At 46.2% G+C, this 15,396-nt stretch overlaps 1 protein-coding gene across 3 annotated transcripts in view; it reads right to left on the bottom strand.

The window, feature by feature from the left end:
- Window positions 1–15,396, bottom strand: part of NCAPD3 (non-SMC condensin II complex subunit D3) — a 33,437-nt gene that overhangs the window by 15,494 nt on the left and 2,547 nt on the right. For 2 of the 3 annotated variants that reach the window (XM_041413868.1, XM_041413867.1), the window contains 16 exons: window positions 15,086–15,261; window positions 14,824–14,997; window positions 14,260–14,321; window positions 13,913–14,000; window positions 12,497–12,630; window positions 11,744–11,816; window positions 11,339–11,461; window positions 10,943–11,195; window positions 10,334–10,417; window positions 10,094–10,177; window positions 7,244–7,317; window positions 5,717–5,851; window positions 3,425–3,645; window positions 1,362–1,553; window positions 985–1,082; window positions 775–890 (listed from right to left, as the gene is read on the bottom strand). In XM_041413868.1, coding sequence (XP_041269802.1) covers window positions 775–890; window positions 985–1,082; window positions 1,362–1,553; window positions 3,425–3,645; window positions 5,717–5,851; window positions 7,244–7,317; window positions 10,094–10,177; window positions 10,334–10,417; window positions 10,943–11,195; window positions 11,339–11,461; window positions 11,744–11,816; window positions 12,497–12,630; window positions 13,913–14,000; window positions 14,260–14,321; window positions 14,824–14,997; window positions 15,086–15,229 — 2,055 coding nt within the window. In that variant the 5' untranslated portion in view covers window positions 15,230–15,261. The remainder of the gene's footprint in view (window positions 1–774; window positions 891–984; window positions 1,083–1,361; window positions 1,554–3,424; window positions 3,646–5,716; window positions 5,852–7,243; window positions 7,318–10,093; window positions 10,178–10,333; window positions 10,418–10,942; window positions 11,196–11,338; window positions 11,462–11,743; window positions 11,817–12,496; window positions 12,631–13,912; window positions 14,001–14,259; window positions 14,322–14,823; window positions 14,998–15,085; window positions 15,262–15,396) is intronic. The other variant, XM_041413869.1, reaches the window with a different exon arrangement.

The following is a 15,396-nucleotide window of genomic DNA, read 5'->3' as shown; positions in this document are numbered from 1 at the left end:
CTGTGATGGCTGTACCTACAGGGGAGGATTTTCTGATTGTCAATTTAAAAACCCAGAAACCATCACCCCATCCTGGCTTCTGAGGCACAGAGGGCTGAGTTCTGCCCATTATTTACTAAACTTGATTGGGATGCTCATTATAAAAGAGCTGCCATGTATACTGAAAGAGAAATATAAAACAGACACGAAGAGAAATCATCAGGGACAGAGACCTGCATAAATTTTGGCTTCTCTGCAATTGTGTCCAGGCTGAGATTTTTATTTTACCAACAAAATATGGCCTAACTTCCCACTATGGGAGCAAAACAGAGCCATGGCATAAAACAAATGGAGGCAGAAAAAAGTTATGAGCAAGTTGAGAACTCCCTGTTTGGTCTCCAGGAAGAAGTTCTTGGAAAAATGTGCGTTTCCAGCAGCTCTGATGGAGAATACAGAGACTACAGCATAAATCTGTGGCTTCAAACTGGACCAAGCACAGCAACTGGTTTCCTTTAGGAAATTTCCTTTAGGAATTCTGTAAACTTGGACAAAAGGCAAACACAAGGTATTTCAGAGGTGTGTGGGGGAATACATTTGAAGGCAGAAGAATTCTTACAAGCCCAGGCTTAGCCCCAGGATGCTCTCTGCAAAGAGGCAGAGCTGAGCAGAGCAGGCTCGAGCTGCTGGAATCAGAGCCCCTTTTTTAGAACTCATCATCCCACAGCCTGCAGACAGCAGCAGACACCCCCTGAGTGGGGAACAGGCTATTTTAAAAGGTGTATTTTTAAGTCCCACCTGTGTCTCCTCTGGTGCAGCTGCAGAGGCCTGGCAGAGCTTCTGCAGGGTCTCCACAGCTGGGCTGATCACCTCCAGGGGACACTGAGACTCCTTCAGCCAGCTCTGGATGTTCTCTGGGGACAAGATCACATATGAAACCAGCGTTTTCTAAGCTTTTCAAGTGTTTGTGGAGGCACAAAACCTCTGCAGGTGGCCAGGACCACTCACCCTTCAGCCCCTCACAGCTGCTCTTGGGGAGGTGCTTTGCCACGTGCCCAATGACACACAGGACATGTCCCACGGTGCCACTGCTCGTGTTCTGCTGCCTGAAAAACCAACAGTGAGCCCTGAGCCACTCCACCAAACCACAGCTGAGCAATCCTCTCACCTGGGACATGCATTATTAAGGCAGACCTGTCAAAGCCAATGCAACTCAGAGGGCTTGAGGAAAGAGTTGGTTACTGTGAATCTCAAAGCCTTTGCTGGATTTCCAGCTGCAGAAGTGATAGTTCGAAGGAAAAACTGGGATTTAAGCAGTTACAAGGCAATCAGTGGAAGGGCACTGAAGGCTCCCTGGCAGAATGGAGCTCAAAGCACACACTGACCTGCTGACACTGTCCCAGGAATCGATGATCTTGGAATAATCCAGCTTGGGGGAAGAGCCAGCCACCTTGGCAAGCAGCATCCAAGCTGCCCTGGAATGCTCTGTCTCCACGTGAGACATGACATTATTGATGAAAGTGGAGGTGAACTTCTTCTGCTTGGACCACATAAGGAAGGCTTTGCTCAGGTAACGGCTGCAGGGAGGAAAGGAAAGTTTAGGGAGGAATAAAGAAAACAGTCAGTAAAATCCAGGAAAAATCCAACACAACAAAGCTGCTATTGCCTGGCATTGCCACAGTTCACACTGAAAATTTCCACATTTCCACATATTTTCACTACATTTTAGTATATATTTTTACTATATTTTACATCCCCTACACGGATGTTGTGATCTGGGCAGTAAAGACAGAAGGTCCAACCGGTCCCATGACACATCAGGAAATTATAATTTCAGCAATTTCTAACCAAAACTTTCCAGCAGTTGTTATTTAATACCCAGAATCATAATGATGCCTCAGTTTTGAGCTTTTCTATTTTTCTGATTCTTTACTTCTTCAGTGTGTGGGTCTGGGTTCATATCAGAGGATGCACAGAGCAGGGACACAAAACAATTCCTGCTCCAGCTGGGCACCAAGGACAAATGATCCAAATCTCAGCCCCAAGAGCACAAACCCTGTGGGCTGGAGAGAGAAAAACAAGCAGGATGGGAGGGCAGGGGCTGAGCTGGAATTGGACACTGAACTGCAATGTGCACATGGAGCAGAGCTGATCCCAGGGAGAGACCCCGGGAGCGCTCGTGCATTTTGGGACCATTTTGGTTCATCTTGGGGGCAGCCCTGGCTGGGCTCTTGTGCTGCCCAAGGTGCATCCATGGAGGAGATCCTTTGAATCAATCCCTGCTTTATTCTTTAAGTCCATCTAATTTTTGCTCCAGTTCAGCCTTCACAAGGCATCAACAGAATGGCCTAAATTGGAAGGGACCTTGAAGATCATCTCATTCCACCCCCTGCCATGGATAAGGGCACCTTCCACCAGACTGGGGTGCTCAGAGCCCCATCCAGCCTGGCCTTGAGGGCTCCCTGGGATAAAAGCACAGCAGAGTCATGCCAGGCATCACAGCCTGCTCGTTTTTCTGCACAACCCTAATTATCTACTCCACACTGGTAGAGCTGTGAGATTTCTCAAGCTGCAAGGTCCTGCAGGGTCAGGAGGAAGAAGGTGCCAGGAATGTGCAAGCCCTGTTAGAAAATGGCCCGAATTAGAACAGTGACAGCTCCCCACACTGGCACGGCAGCACCACCAGTGCCTCATCTGCTATTTCTGAGCTATTATGCCCTGTTGACTAATAAACATACAGCTGTCTTTAATCAATGTTGTGTCCTTGTCATGCTGTGTGTCATCCCATTTCTCCCTCTCCTTCCCACGGCAGGCAGGATAATTCGATTTGTCACAAGACAAGTAACATATTGTACATAAGAATTAATACAAGGTGATGTTCTTGCTTTATATATCCTCTCTCGCTTCTGTCAGAGGAACACCTCCATTTGACTTAAATATTCATGTGCTATCAGTGCATCCAGCATGGGATGTGACAAAGAGCACTTCAGTCCAGGGAGAGAGCACAGGTAACAGGAGCAGCAGGTGAAAACATCTGACAAAGCAAAGCTGTCCATGCTCAACAGCCCTGTCCTGGGAGCTGGCAGGGAACACAAGCACCTCAGCGTGGTGGTTTCCATCCCCAGAATGATACTGAGGCTTTCAAGCAGGGAATTTGAGCAGCTTCAAAGAAATCCCTGAGAAAAATTCGGTTTCTTGTCGTCACACAGCAGACAGCACGTGCATCTTAACAGGGTGTGTGTGAGCTGTGGTACCTCACAGTCTGTGGGCACACAGGGAATGAGAACACAAACTCAGACTCTTATCTTAGTCCTCACTCAATAGGCAATTTCCTTCTGTAAAGGAAAAGTTGTGTATTCTAATGGGATTAAACGTGAAAAAAAAAAAAATCCCTTTGAGGTTTATCTCTGAATGTTAACATAGGCAGGGGAGGGAAAAATGCACTTACCTGAGCTCCTGGCTTTCTGAAGACAGCAGGGAGAGCAGATCCCACGCCAGCTCCTGCCTCCCATCATCACTCCTGAATTTATTGTAAGGTTTTATGTGCTGCAGCAAGAGCTGATCAAGGCAATCCAAGGCCTTTTCTTGGACAGAGCTTTCTGCATCCATCACCACAGGCACCACTCCGTCCAACCAGGCCTTCTGCACCAGGACATTGCTCTGCTGAGACTGAGAGAAACACATTTTTAAATCATTAGGGGATCCCAAATGCACAGGTAAGACCAGCAAAGGCCTCCAGGTTCAGCTACAAACTTTGAAACTTGAATTTAAATCAAGCCCAGCAGTGTGGCAGCAGGTGGGACAGGGAAACTCAGCATCACAAGGTCTTTAATCATCTCTATGATAAATACCTGGTGTTTCTGCTAAAGTACTGCAACACTTTGTTTTGAGACTCTATAAAGAATTATAACAGGTTTGCAATAAGGCTGTACAGCAGATGATTTAGCACTAAAAAAAAAGCTTTGCTTAATATAAACCCTATGCTCCAAGCCTGAGTTACAAACCCCTTGTGAATAAATAGAAAGGAAAGAAAAATATAGCATTGCTATCATCCACACATTACATCTGAAAGTGATTCAGGGATTTTTTTAACTTGAGAAGGCCAGCAACATAAACATTTTCTTCATGACACATAAATCAACAGCCAGAAAAATCAGTGTTTCCAACAGTTGGAAGCACTCTGCATAAATCACAAGTAGGTATCAGAGTGAGTCATGACTTCCGAGTCAAAAGGTAATGAAAAGAATTAGAGCAGCCTAAAATGCAGCTCCCGGAGTGAATAACTGATTGGTGAGGTCCCTGCTGCTTTCCCCTCCTCCTGGGTGTGGCAGAATTCCCACTCCCCTTGATGCCTCAGGATTTTAGCTTTTATATTTTTCAAATCCTGAGCTGCTTTAGGGTATAACTCTAAACTCCATACAGAGTGTCAGCTACTGTTTATTCAGACAAAACAATCCTCTAGGGCTCTAACTCGAGGGCACCTCACTGTCTCAGGCCCCAGAGAGTACAACCAAGAGTGAATTGGGGGAGGAGCAAACTGGGGAAATACTTCATTAGCTGAAGGTGTAATTGGAGAATTAACCCCTGATGTGTGAATGGACCAAACTTATCACTGGAATTAAGGGTGACCCCCATGGCAGGGAGAAATGACGGGGAGGACTCCATTGATATCAGAAGGCTAATTAATTACTTTATTACACTATATTACTCTATATTATATTAAACTATACTAAACTGAAATCTGCACAAATCACTCAACTAAACTGCCCAGAATCTCGTGAGTGTCAGCCCTCAGTCCCAACTCACACACACACCTGGCCCTGACAGGCCAAGGAAACAAAACCCCATCACTCTGGGTAAAACAATCTCCATATTGCATTCCACTTTGGCACAGCACAGCAAATGAGATAAGAATTGTTTTGATCATTCTTTTCACTGCTTCTCTCAGGTTCAGAGAATGTGAATCCCACAACTTACAATTGTGTGAAAAACTTGTGACCATCGTCCAGCTTGGGTGTAACCTCTGGGAGGCTCTGACTGCCCAAGGTGCAGCTACTGACAGTCTTTAACTGTCCCAGATTGCCAAGCAATTTGTATTCCATTTGCCATCTGTGTGGCAGTTGTCTACCCCTTAAATTGAACTTTATAGCCATTCAGAGGCGGGGGGAGGTTCACAGTCTCCATTCCAGGGGAGGCTCCTGTGTAGAGAGTGTTTTGGGCAGATATTGTGGCCTGCTTGCACAACCCTGCAAAAGGCATGCTTGCAGACCCTCTGTGTATGTGCCTGCTGCAGAAAGAATACTGCCCTTGGGCAAACAATATGAGAAAGTTTGCCAGCTCTACCCAAGGGAAAAGGATGGTCTGAGGATGTGAGAAGAAGATGAGAAGCAAGATGTTCTTATGATGATGCCAAGCTGAGCTACATGACCAAGATATGTTAAGAAATGCTCTTTGTTTTACGTACAGTGCTTTGTGGCCAATCAGGTGCATCCCCATGTTGTGTGAACACTGTATTATGATATAAATGTACCCTTAGATTTGTAATAAATGAGCATTGATCACACCTTTATGAGAATTCGATCTTTGTCTCCAAAGGGCTCCTTCCTTTTTCCCCCCTACCCCCTCTCTCTCTTTACTCCTGCCTTCCTCAGCAGGCACCAGTCTTTCCAAACCAAGACACAGCACAAACACCCATTTAACCACGCCCGTCCTGCCCAGGCTGAGCCCTGGGCAGCCTCACCAGGAGCAGCTCGGTGATGGAGTGCAGCGCCTGCTTCCGCACGGACACGGCGGGGTCCCGGCAGCGCTCGCGCAGCACGCCCAGCTCCTCGGCCGTGCAGGGCACCATGCCCTGCTTCAGGAGGCTCACAAGCACCTGCCAGGCAAACAGCAGCACTCAGGGGCATTTCAAAGCTCCCACGAAGGCATCTGCAAGGTGTTTGGTTGGATTTGGAGCAGAGGGGTTCTCTGTTCCATTCTGGTGTTGCCATTTTCACTGATAATCACAAACCACGTGTGCTCCACTTGTGGAATTTCCTCAGGGGCAGCTTAAAAACAGGTGGTCAAAAAAACCCTTGTCCCTCCCCTCCACTTTGCAGCCTTCAAAATCTTTTAATTACAGTAGGAACACTTTAACCAGACAGAATTACTGAACGTGACAGGCATCTCATTGCACTTGCCTTGATATTTGGAACAATTGCAAGGAGGGTAATTGGGAGTCCAAACCCAACTGATCCTATCTAGACCCCCGCTGTCCTATTTAGGCTTAGAAGTTCCTGTTTCACTAGAATGCAGTTGCCATGAACTTCCTTCTTTGTCCCCAAATCCCTTCCCATTTTGGACTTCACTAATGGTTGACCCATCATTTAGGTTCAGCTGGGCTGGGCACGCCAGGGGCACCGGGTGGCAAAGCAAAAATACAATTTACCCCCTGCCAACGGCAGCCAGGGATTCATCACACCCAGAGTGAAGCAGCACATTAACGATTCATGAGTGCTGGGCACAACCAGAGATGGAAAATGAATCAGAAAACATCATTCCAGACACTGCTGCTCTGGAACAGCAGCTGGAGAGGGAGAGTGACACAATTTCCCCTTGAAAGCAACGTGCCTCTTGTATGAGCCACTGTTTTTACTTCGTAATAAGGAAGAGGGATTTATTTTTATTCTTAATCAGAAAGCATTAAAATATGAATTGCAAAGCCCTAACTGGGAAGCTCAAATCAGTGTGTGAATGAGGGGGAAGAGCTGGGGTGAAGAGGACTAACAGAGGAAGGCAGTCAGCAGCAGACACCTCTTTTTTAATACAAGGAAATTTCCATTGAAGCATCTCTCTTTAAAAGGTAATGACTTCATTAAAGAAATGAGTAGCAAGGAAAGCAACACAGAGCTCAAAAAGAGGCTGGATATAACCTAATCCCTTTGCTAACAAGGTCAAAACAAACTAAGCAGCTAATATGCTTCAGTTTATGAGGAAGTCTCTTAATTGAAATGCCTATTGACATTTGACAAGAGCCTCTCCTTGCAAATGACGGAATAACAGAATGCCAGCAAGGGTACTAGAGAAATTTCCATCATTATGCCTGCATTATTTACTTATCAGGAGCTAGTAAACAAGATCCTAAATGCCTTTAAGGCACTCTGCAGGGAGAGCAGGAAGCTACAAGTGGGCAAAGTGACAGAGTTTGCAGCAAAGCTGTGGCCTAATTAATTATTTAACAATTTTGGGTAATCACTGAGAGCAGGGAAGGATGCAAACCCCACCCTACCTGCAGGGCAGATTTCCTCACGTTGGTTTTCTCATCTCCAGCTCTCACTCTCAGCATGGCCATGACTTCTTTTGCTGTCCAAAATGAGGATAAAAAGGAATTACCCCCACGAAGAAGGAATCAACCACAGCACCGGCTGGAACCACACAACCCCAGCATGGTTTGGGTGGAAGGGACCTTAAAGCTCATCTTGTTCCACTCCTGCCATGGCAGGGACACCTTCCACTGTCCCAGGGTGCTCCAAGCCCCATCCAGCCTGGCCTTGGACACTTCCAGGGATCCAGGGGCAGCCACAGCTGCACTGGGCACCCTGTGCCAGGGCCTGCCCACCCTAAAGCAGCACAAACTCAGTGCAAAAACAAACTCAAATGGTTTCCCAAAACTTTGAGAAGGACTGAGCAATTAAAATCACCCAGAGCAATCCAGAATGAGGCATAAGCCAGAAGGAAAAAAAAAAAAACCCAAACAATTCCCCTACTTCTTTCATTTGAAAACTCATCTTAATGTATCACAAAAGAAAATGATGGAACAAATTACTTCAGACACACAGCAAAAGGAAAATTAAAAAAAACGTGAATCTGTAATTTCTGACCTCTTCATTTGTCTACACAAAAGATGTCAGGCTACCTTCAGAGACTGAGAGCTCAGCAGATGAGTCAGGCACAGTCGGTGGCTCAGGTAACCCTGGTACCTGTGGGAAGAGCTACCTGGGCAGAGCTCAGACAAAAGGAGCCAGCACAGAGCTAGGGGAGGCTCTGCAGAGCTCAGAACACCCACAACCTCCTGGGAGTTTTGCCTCAGAGCTGCACACAGCAGCAAGCATTAATGTATGAACTGCTGTGTGCTACAGAGGGAAAATTACTCCATTTGTTAATTCCTAGAGGCTGCAGAATGGCAGCTGCAAAGAACCACCCCAGAGTCTGCAAGGAAACCAGAGCACATCTCTCTTCCCTGCATGTCATGTCAGGGCTCCAATTTCACTCTGCACAGCCATATTCATACTTATTTCTGCATGTTGGCGGGGAAAAAATGCATCATCAAGGCGAGAAGTTATTAAATGACACACGACTGAATACACAGATCAATTATTCCTCACATTTTGAATCACTAGGCTATTAACTGGCCATAAGGACTTCAAGCATTTTATCATGGCTTTTAAGGTTTTTATTTATTGCTGTTTGTCAGATTTCCCAAAGATATGCCAAATTTGGAGATCTGTTACTTAGAGATTCACATGGACATCCATCCTGTTGCCATTAAAAATAGGATTAGTCACAGGGAACTAAGCAAAACTAGCTTAAAAATACATTTTTACCAAAAGGAAGCAAAGGGACTTAGATCTGGGCTTTCTTAATGGGCAGCTAAGTGCAGTTTCCATCCTCCTCCCAAGAGCAGCTGCACAGGAAGAGCACAGAACCTCCCCACTGCAAGATTTTGCTACTAAAATAGTCCAGTCTTGTGAAGGTGACCAAATAACCACACTTTGACATTGATTTTTCTGATGTAGAAAAGAGGGGGGGGGAAAACCAAACAACAAAACAACCAAAGATCCCAAGTTCTAATGAAATCTCAAGGGAAGGGAACGTTTGCTGCTGGTGGGCAGATGGAATTCTGCAGTGCACACCTCACCCTGCACGTTACCCCACCCTTCTTATCTCTGCCCTTGAGCATGTTCTGACTATCCTTGGCTGAGATTTATTTATTTTCTAAAAGAAATGAGCTGTTTAGTCTTCAGAGGAGAGCAAAATTAGCACAGGCACAAGCCAAGCACAGGCATGGGCCAGACAGCTTTGCTAATGCACCTTGACTGCCTCGGAGAGCCCTGGATTCCAGAATCCTCTGGAGCTCCAGACAGTCTTTTTTCATTCCAGCTTTTCTTAATTTGTTTTGCCAAGTGCCAAGTGCATGCTCAGCTGGGTATCAGAGACAATCCCAGGCATCCTCTGGCACGAGGAGCCTGCAACTAAACAGGGAATTCACAATACCTTGAGTGGCCTGGAGGACTTTTCTATCTGAGGGAGCAGATTAAGGAAATTTATCAGCAGAGAGTTTGAAAAAGGGAGCTTTCAATGGGGGGAGATTGGAGCCTGGCTCCTGGAGATAGGGAGGGAGATCCCATGTGAGGAGCAGCGAGGAACAAAGGCAGCACTGCAGGATGTGAGGCAAGCAGAGAATTGAACTGTCAGCAGTTCAAGGGAGGTGAACAGCAAGAACTGAGAGCGCAGATGCTGGCAGGGGCCAAAAGGTTAGGAAGAAAAGCTTTTCCACACAAGAGGAAAAGAAAGGGAGAGGTTTAAAGGAAGAACATCCCGGCCACAAAAGCCAACTTGCATGGTGATTTCATGCTATCAACACATTAGAGGCAGCTTGCCATGCTGCATCAGGACATTTTGTGTGACACTCTGCTTTCAGCTTTCAACCTGATGCTGCAGAGAAACAGATCCTTGCCTACAGAACAGAAAGGTGCTGTGCTTTACACAGCAAAATAGATCAGTTCTTTGTGCACTGGAGCAAGAGATTTAATTACCCTGAAATTCATGGAGCTACAAGTGTTATATTCCACATAAATTACCTTTTGGGAAGAATAAATTACCTGCTTTTCAACAAGTGGTACCACCACATTAGAACCAACAGACATCTGCATTTCAGGACTAAATGTATTTTTCAGACTTGAGTGGAAATAGTATTTCTTTATGGCTGGCAATTCCACCCCCTTCATCACCCCTAAGTGTTTTGTAACAGCTTTCTACACTTCCTTTGAGAAATGGACAATGAATACACTTCAGAAAGTCTGATTTCAATTAAGGCTTTGAATGCTTATCTGGAAAGGCTGCTTTAATTCTGACATACCATCAGACCCAGCAGTGTCATTGCTGTGTGTCAGCTCGATAGTTCTGAAAGTTGGTAAGGTCCTCAGTGGTTGGTTGGACACAGCTGAAAGAAAAGATAAAAACTGAGGAGTAATAAAGGCATATATTCACCTGGCAAGAAGATGGTTCAGGGTTAAACAGAGAGCCTCATGCATGCCCTAGGTTTAACAGATACGTGTATTTTTAGAAAATGGCATGCCAAGAAAAGCCTAAGACTTACTGGAAAAGAATGACTCTATACCTTCTGTACTGGCTGTCACACTGGCAGTGTTTGTGTTTGCTTCCAACACTGTGTGGACAGAGGCTGCCAAAAAAGAGAAATAAAAAAGGAAATCAAACAAAATATTTTAATTCTGGCTATCCTGCCATTCCAGATTCTTTTCGGGTGAGCAATCCAACCATGGGATGCTGTGTGCAGGCTCTGAATCCTGCCATCTGGCCTTCACCACACCTGAGGGAGCTCGGAATGCCAGTCACGAACAGAACAACTTAGCAGAAGCAAAAGGCAACTCAAGATTTAATCAGCTGTCAGGCAAGAATGAACTGCTTTCTTTTTTTTTTCCAATGAGCAATTTTGGCTGTCTGTAAACATCCTTCAAAGGGACCTCACAGAGGAATCTCTTTAGAACTGATACATGAGAATAAATCCCTTCCAAATAAAAGGCTTCATAAGGAACAAGGCTGATGAATTACTGCTCATTATGACACAGTAAGGAGTAAGGACTCCGAGTGCCAGTTTTTAAGTTCCTGACAACTCCTACCTCCCAGCAATTATCCCCTTGAAAGTTCAAGAATGATTTTCATTACCTCATGTGCCCACAATACTCACAGCTCTGTAGTAACTCCTGAATGCTCTCCAAGGCAGCAGCAGCTTTCATCTCCAGACAACAGGCGAAGCTGCTGAGAGCTTTGCTCCGGACCACGGGGGCTTTGTCTGAGCACCGGCCAAACACCATGACCTGCACTAAAAACTTGTGCTTTAGCAAACTCTGATGATCCTGGGACAAGGAGCTGCCTGGGCTCCTCTCTGGCAGCTCCAACAAAGCCAAGGCTACATCAAGAGCAAACACTCTGTAGGAAACCTGCAGGAAGAAAAAGCACACGAGGTGCTCTGTTAATGGAAGCGAACACGGAGTTTTCTTGCCTCTGGGTACCAGCAGTGACAGAGCTATTCAGTGCTGAGATTGAACCCTTCATCTCCAAAGCATCAAGGAGATGCACTTACTTTGGTGAGTGAGTATTTATAAAGCCAAGCGATGAATTCAGCAAACTCTGCACAGGGGAGTTTGTCCAGCAGGGTCACCAGGGCCTGGGCAGCATAGGTGCGATAATCAGCCTTGTCTGGCACCTGAAAGACAAGGCCAGAGCACCCTGTGATACTCCACTGTTCTGCTCTCAATGCCAGAAAAGCATTTCAGGGCTTAAGAGAAGTGTTTTTTTAATTTAATGAGCTGATATGTTCATAGTCAACAACAGTGAAAATCATCACAGCTTCCTCAGTCACTACTTCACCATCACACGTTTTCATTCCTTAGAAAAGATTGTAAAAACAGATTTCCTAAGCTATTAATGATGTTCCAATGTATCCACACAAGTTCTCCAGCCCCAGAAGTAGCAGAGCTTGGCATACCTTGGTACAGATATGTTGGAGCAAGATTCGCAGAACAGGATAAACAGCTTCTTTCAGCTCATCGACCAGAGAACTGCACAGGGGAGAGAGAGAGAGAGAGAAACAGATTTAACAAAGCTGGTTTATAACAGAGGAAAAGTCAAGGACATTCCTTTTGGAATGCATTTGAAAAGTCAGGAAAAGTGGCCATGATTCTGGCATCATGAGTGCAGCAGGCTGTGCTCAGAGAACCATCCTCACTTTCCACATTAACCTGGCTTTGCAGGCACAAAAGAATTTCTTTCCATACTTTCCTAACAAGTAGAAGAGTAACATGAAAAGCTTCTTTGTTCTCAATCTACTTTTATATGTTGTCTGGGGATCTCTGTACAAACTACACTTCCAACAACAAGCATCCCCAACAGGGGGAATAAACACAGGCAAAACACATCATTAAGCAGGAGAGAGCAAGAACTGTGGAGGAACAAGCTCCATGTTAATCTTTCATTTCCTCCACAACTCTCTGTAGTCAAACACAAGACTTGAAAAACTGACACAAAGCAAAATACAGAAAATGGGTCCTTTCCACAGCACCTTCCTCCCCCTCTGCCAGCAAGCTCGGTAAATTCCCATTCCAGACATTTTAATTAAGCCTCATTTGCACAAAAAACTTCAAAGCCAGTGCCAGTTTGTCTCATCCCTTTATCACCTCAACAGCAAAGCAAAGGCATGCCAGAAGGAAGGAGCAGCCATGCTCAGGGCTTGGGATGTCACCTGATGAATTTCACAGCCTGGTTCCTGGCGCTGGTCACGGCTGATGTGATGGGAAGGGCCTCACGCCGGGAGCCCCCAGTGCTCTCCACCATCAGAACGACGCTGAGCAGGCGCTGGAACACACACCGAAGGGTCTGCAAAGAAGGGGTTATTGGCAGGCTCTTTTCCATGGATGGGCACTCCAGGGTCATGAAATAATTCTGAATCAAGCTTAGAACCAAACAGCAGCACATGTGAAAGCGTCCTCTTGGAATTTCTGTGCTAGGAGTTACGCTTTCTAAATACACACGACGCGTTTCCTGGCTGTGATGTTCTCATGCTCAGCAAGGTCTCAGAAGGGCTTTCTGAAAGCATTAACAGCTGCCCTCCAAACAGGGCAAAGTCTCCCATCCAAAGTCCCCTACAGACTTTTTTTTTTTTTTTGCCAGAAGCATTTGGAGTTTGAGGAAACTCACTGGGATTTGCATAGGAGATTTCTTAAGCTAAACACGTGTTTTGTACTTGAACTCGTGGAGTTGCCTCCCTTGCCATGTTTTTGGGACCAGAGCTTGCCTCATGACCCTGACATTCCCTGAGCAAGCAGGAGAGGCAGGGAAGATGAGGCAGGTCTGGGAAGGGGAGTGACTACACCTTGCTGTCACCACAAATACGGTGGGGACACTGAAAAAGCTCATGCTGCACTGAGAAATCAGAGAGGGAGAAACACACAGGCTGCTAGAGCTGGGCTGGCACTCAGGAATAACCAGGCTGGTGTGTACTCCAGGCTTTCCTGACTAGACAGCTGCTGATTCCCAGCCTGCAGGCTCAGAACCAGCCCAGGGGGTCACACAGACTCCCAGACACAGCCTGGGCACACCCAACCTTCAGCAGCCCCATGCAGAGCAGCAGCACTCAGGTGAGTGGGAGATGCCCTGCTCTGCTTGCCAATTTAAACAAACACAGATGGGAGTTTCTGGCAGAACTGGCTGCTCCACGATCCCAGAGTGTTCTCTGAACAAGAACCAGCCCTGCTCAGCCTCACTGAGCACACAGAGCACTGCACAGCCCAGCCCCTCACACGCTGCCAGGCGGTGCTGCAGCTCCATCTAGCAGGGAATCACAACATTCCAGGCAAAGGCAGCCACCTGGAACTCTCTTCTTTAAGGTTCAGAGACCCAATGCCACTGCAGATCTTTGTTTTCAATTCATTTGCCATAAGAGTCAGCAGAGCATGGAATTCACTGCACACGAGTGCAGCAACAAATAGGGACTGGGTGGAAAAAAATCATCTTTCCTCTGACCCAGCAAAGATGGCACAAAGAGGGAAACTGAAAAGTAAAAACCATCCAAGCAAAAATGACGTGCCAAGAAGGAAAGAAGCAACCGCTCCTTTTCCATGCTGCTGTGAGGATGTTAAAGATTCTGTTTAACTTTTACCTTATCTTCTGTTCCATGGAGAGGGGAGCACAGTAAGTGAAGTCCGTAATAGGCCAGCTCAGGAATGTACTTGGCTTTATTAACATCCCTAAGGAAAGAAAGCAAAGATATGTCTTCACCTCTCATCAGAGTAAATGTGACTATTAAAAGAGCTCTTTGACTGCAAAACATTCAATATTCACAACATGCTGTTTGCTGTTAGCATATGGTACACATTCCAATTACCTTCATAAGTGAATTTGTCACTTTCCTTTTTATATAAACAGGACAACAACACAAGCACTGAGGGCTTTACTTGTTCAAACCATCATAAAAACACTAAGAATTATCAAGAACGATTTGCTCACATGGCTGATGAAAAGTTGAACTCGTGGAGCACTGGCTCAAAGCTGGTCATCTCAACAAAGACCTGCAAGGGAAGAGAGCCAAGCTGAGCTCAGTCCCCTGAGGGGAGGGCGTGCAGGGCTCTGGATGTCTGGGGTCACACCACTGGGTTTAACTTTCAAACACCTCCCTTGAAGCAGAACAAAAGCAGAGCCCAAAGCACAGAATCTCTCCCCAGGAACAAGTGGTGGCTGCCCCTGCATCCCTGGAAGTGCCCAAGGCCAGGTTGGACAGGGCTTGGAGCAGCCTGGGACAGTGGAAGGTGTCCCTGGCCGTAGAAGGGGGTGGAACAAGATGAGATTTAAGGTCCCTTCCAACCCAAACTCTTCTGATTCCATGAATAAAACACTTCAAGTGTTCAGCATGAGAGGCAGACAGAGCAGGCACCCTGCTCTCACATCTCCCCAGCTCCCCCCAGGGACCAGGTGATGGAAGGCAGGGCTGCCTCCTCCTCCATGTGGAGTGCTCTGCATCCCCAAAAATCTGTGTTAGGGGACATAAGGCTCACCAAGCTGGATCTTTCTTACCTGCACACAGTTCTGCATGCACTGAGGCTTTTCTTTTAGGGAGAACTTGGGCAGAAGCCTCAGGAAGTTTTTTAAAAGGAGGAAGATGGCATTGCGGATTTGCAGAAGATCTTCTGTTGAGAAGTAAACATTCTCATCATCCTCTTCCTTCTCCTCTTCCAACATCTCTTCTATCTATATTGGCAGAAAAGAGAAACAGCTTGCCAACAATTTGCTTATTACTAGGGGTTTGTATCTGAAGAAATTGCACAAATAATCTTACACTGGACATGTCATTACTGCACAGTTTCCCTTTCTTCCTGTTCCTTCTGGCATGGGGCTGAGAGCTTTGAGCGTGTGCCTTCTTCCTTTTCTTCATCTCTTGAGGCCAGCATTTTGTCAGGGTGTGAAGGCATTTATCAAACATCACTTGGTGGAACACCTGGTTGGCTATGCTGCCTGCCCAGGAAAGACAAACATCAGTCCCCTTCCAGACAAGATACAAAGAACATCAAACCACCTGGGCATCATGTCCCACTCCTGGAAGTGTTCAATGCCAGGCTGGAGCAACCTGCTCAAGTGGAAAGTGTCCCT

Source organism: Onychostruthus taczanowskii, unplaced genomic scaffold, assembly GCF_017590055.1.
Source record: "Onychostruthus taczanowskii isolate IOZ18803 unplaced genomic scaffold, ASM1759005v1 scaffold43, whole genome shotgun sequence".
NCBI classification, from domain to species: domain Eukaryota; kingdom Metazoa; phylum Chordata; class Aves; order Passeriformes; family Passeridae; genus Onychostruthus; species Onychostruthus taczanowskii.
The sequence above is the reverse complement of the archived record's forward strand: the minus strand, read 5'-3'. Positions and strand labels throughout refer to the sequence as shown.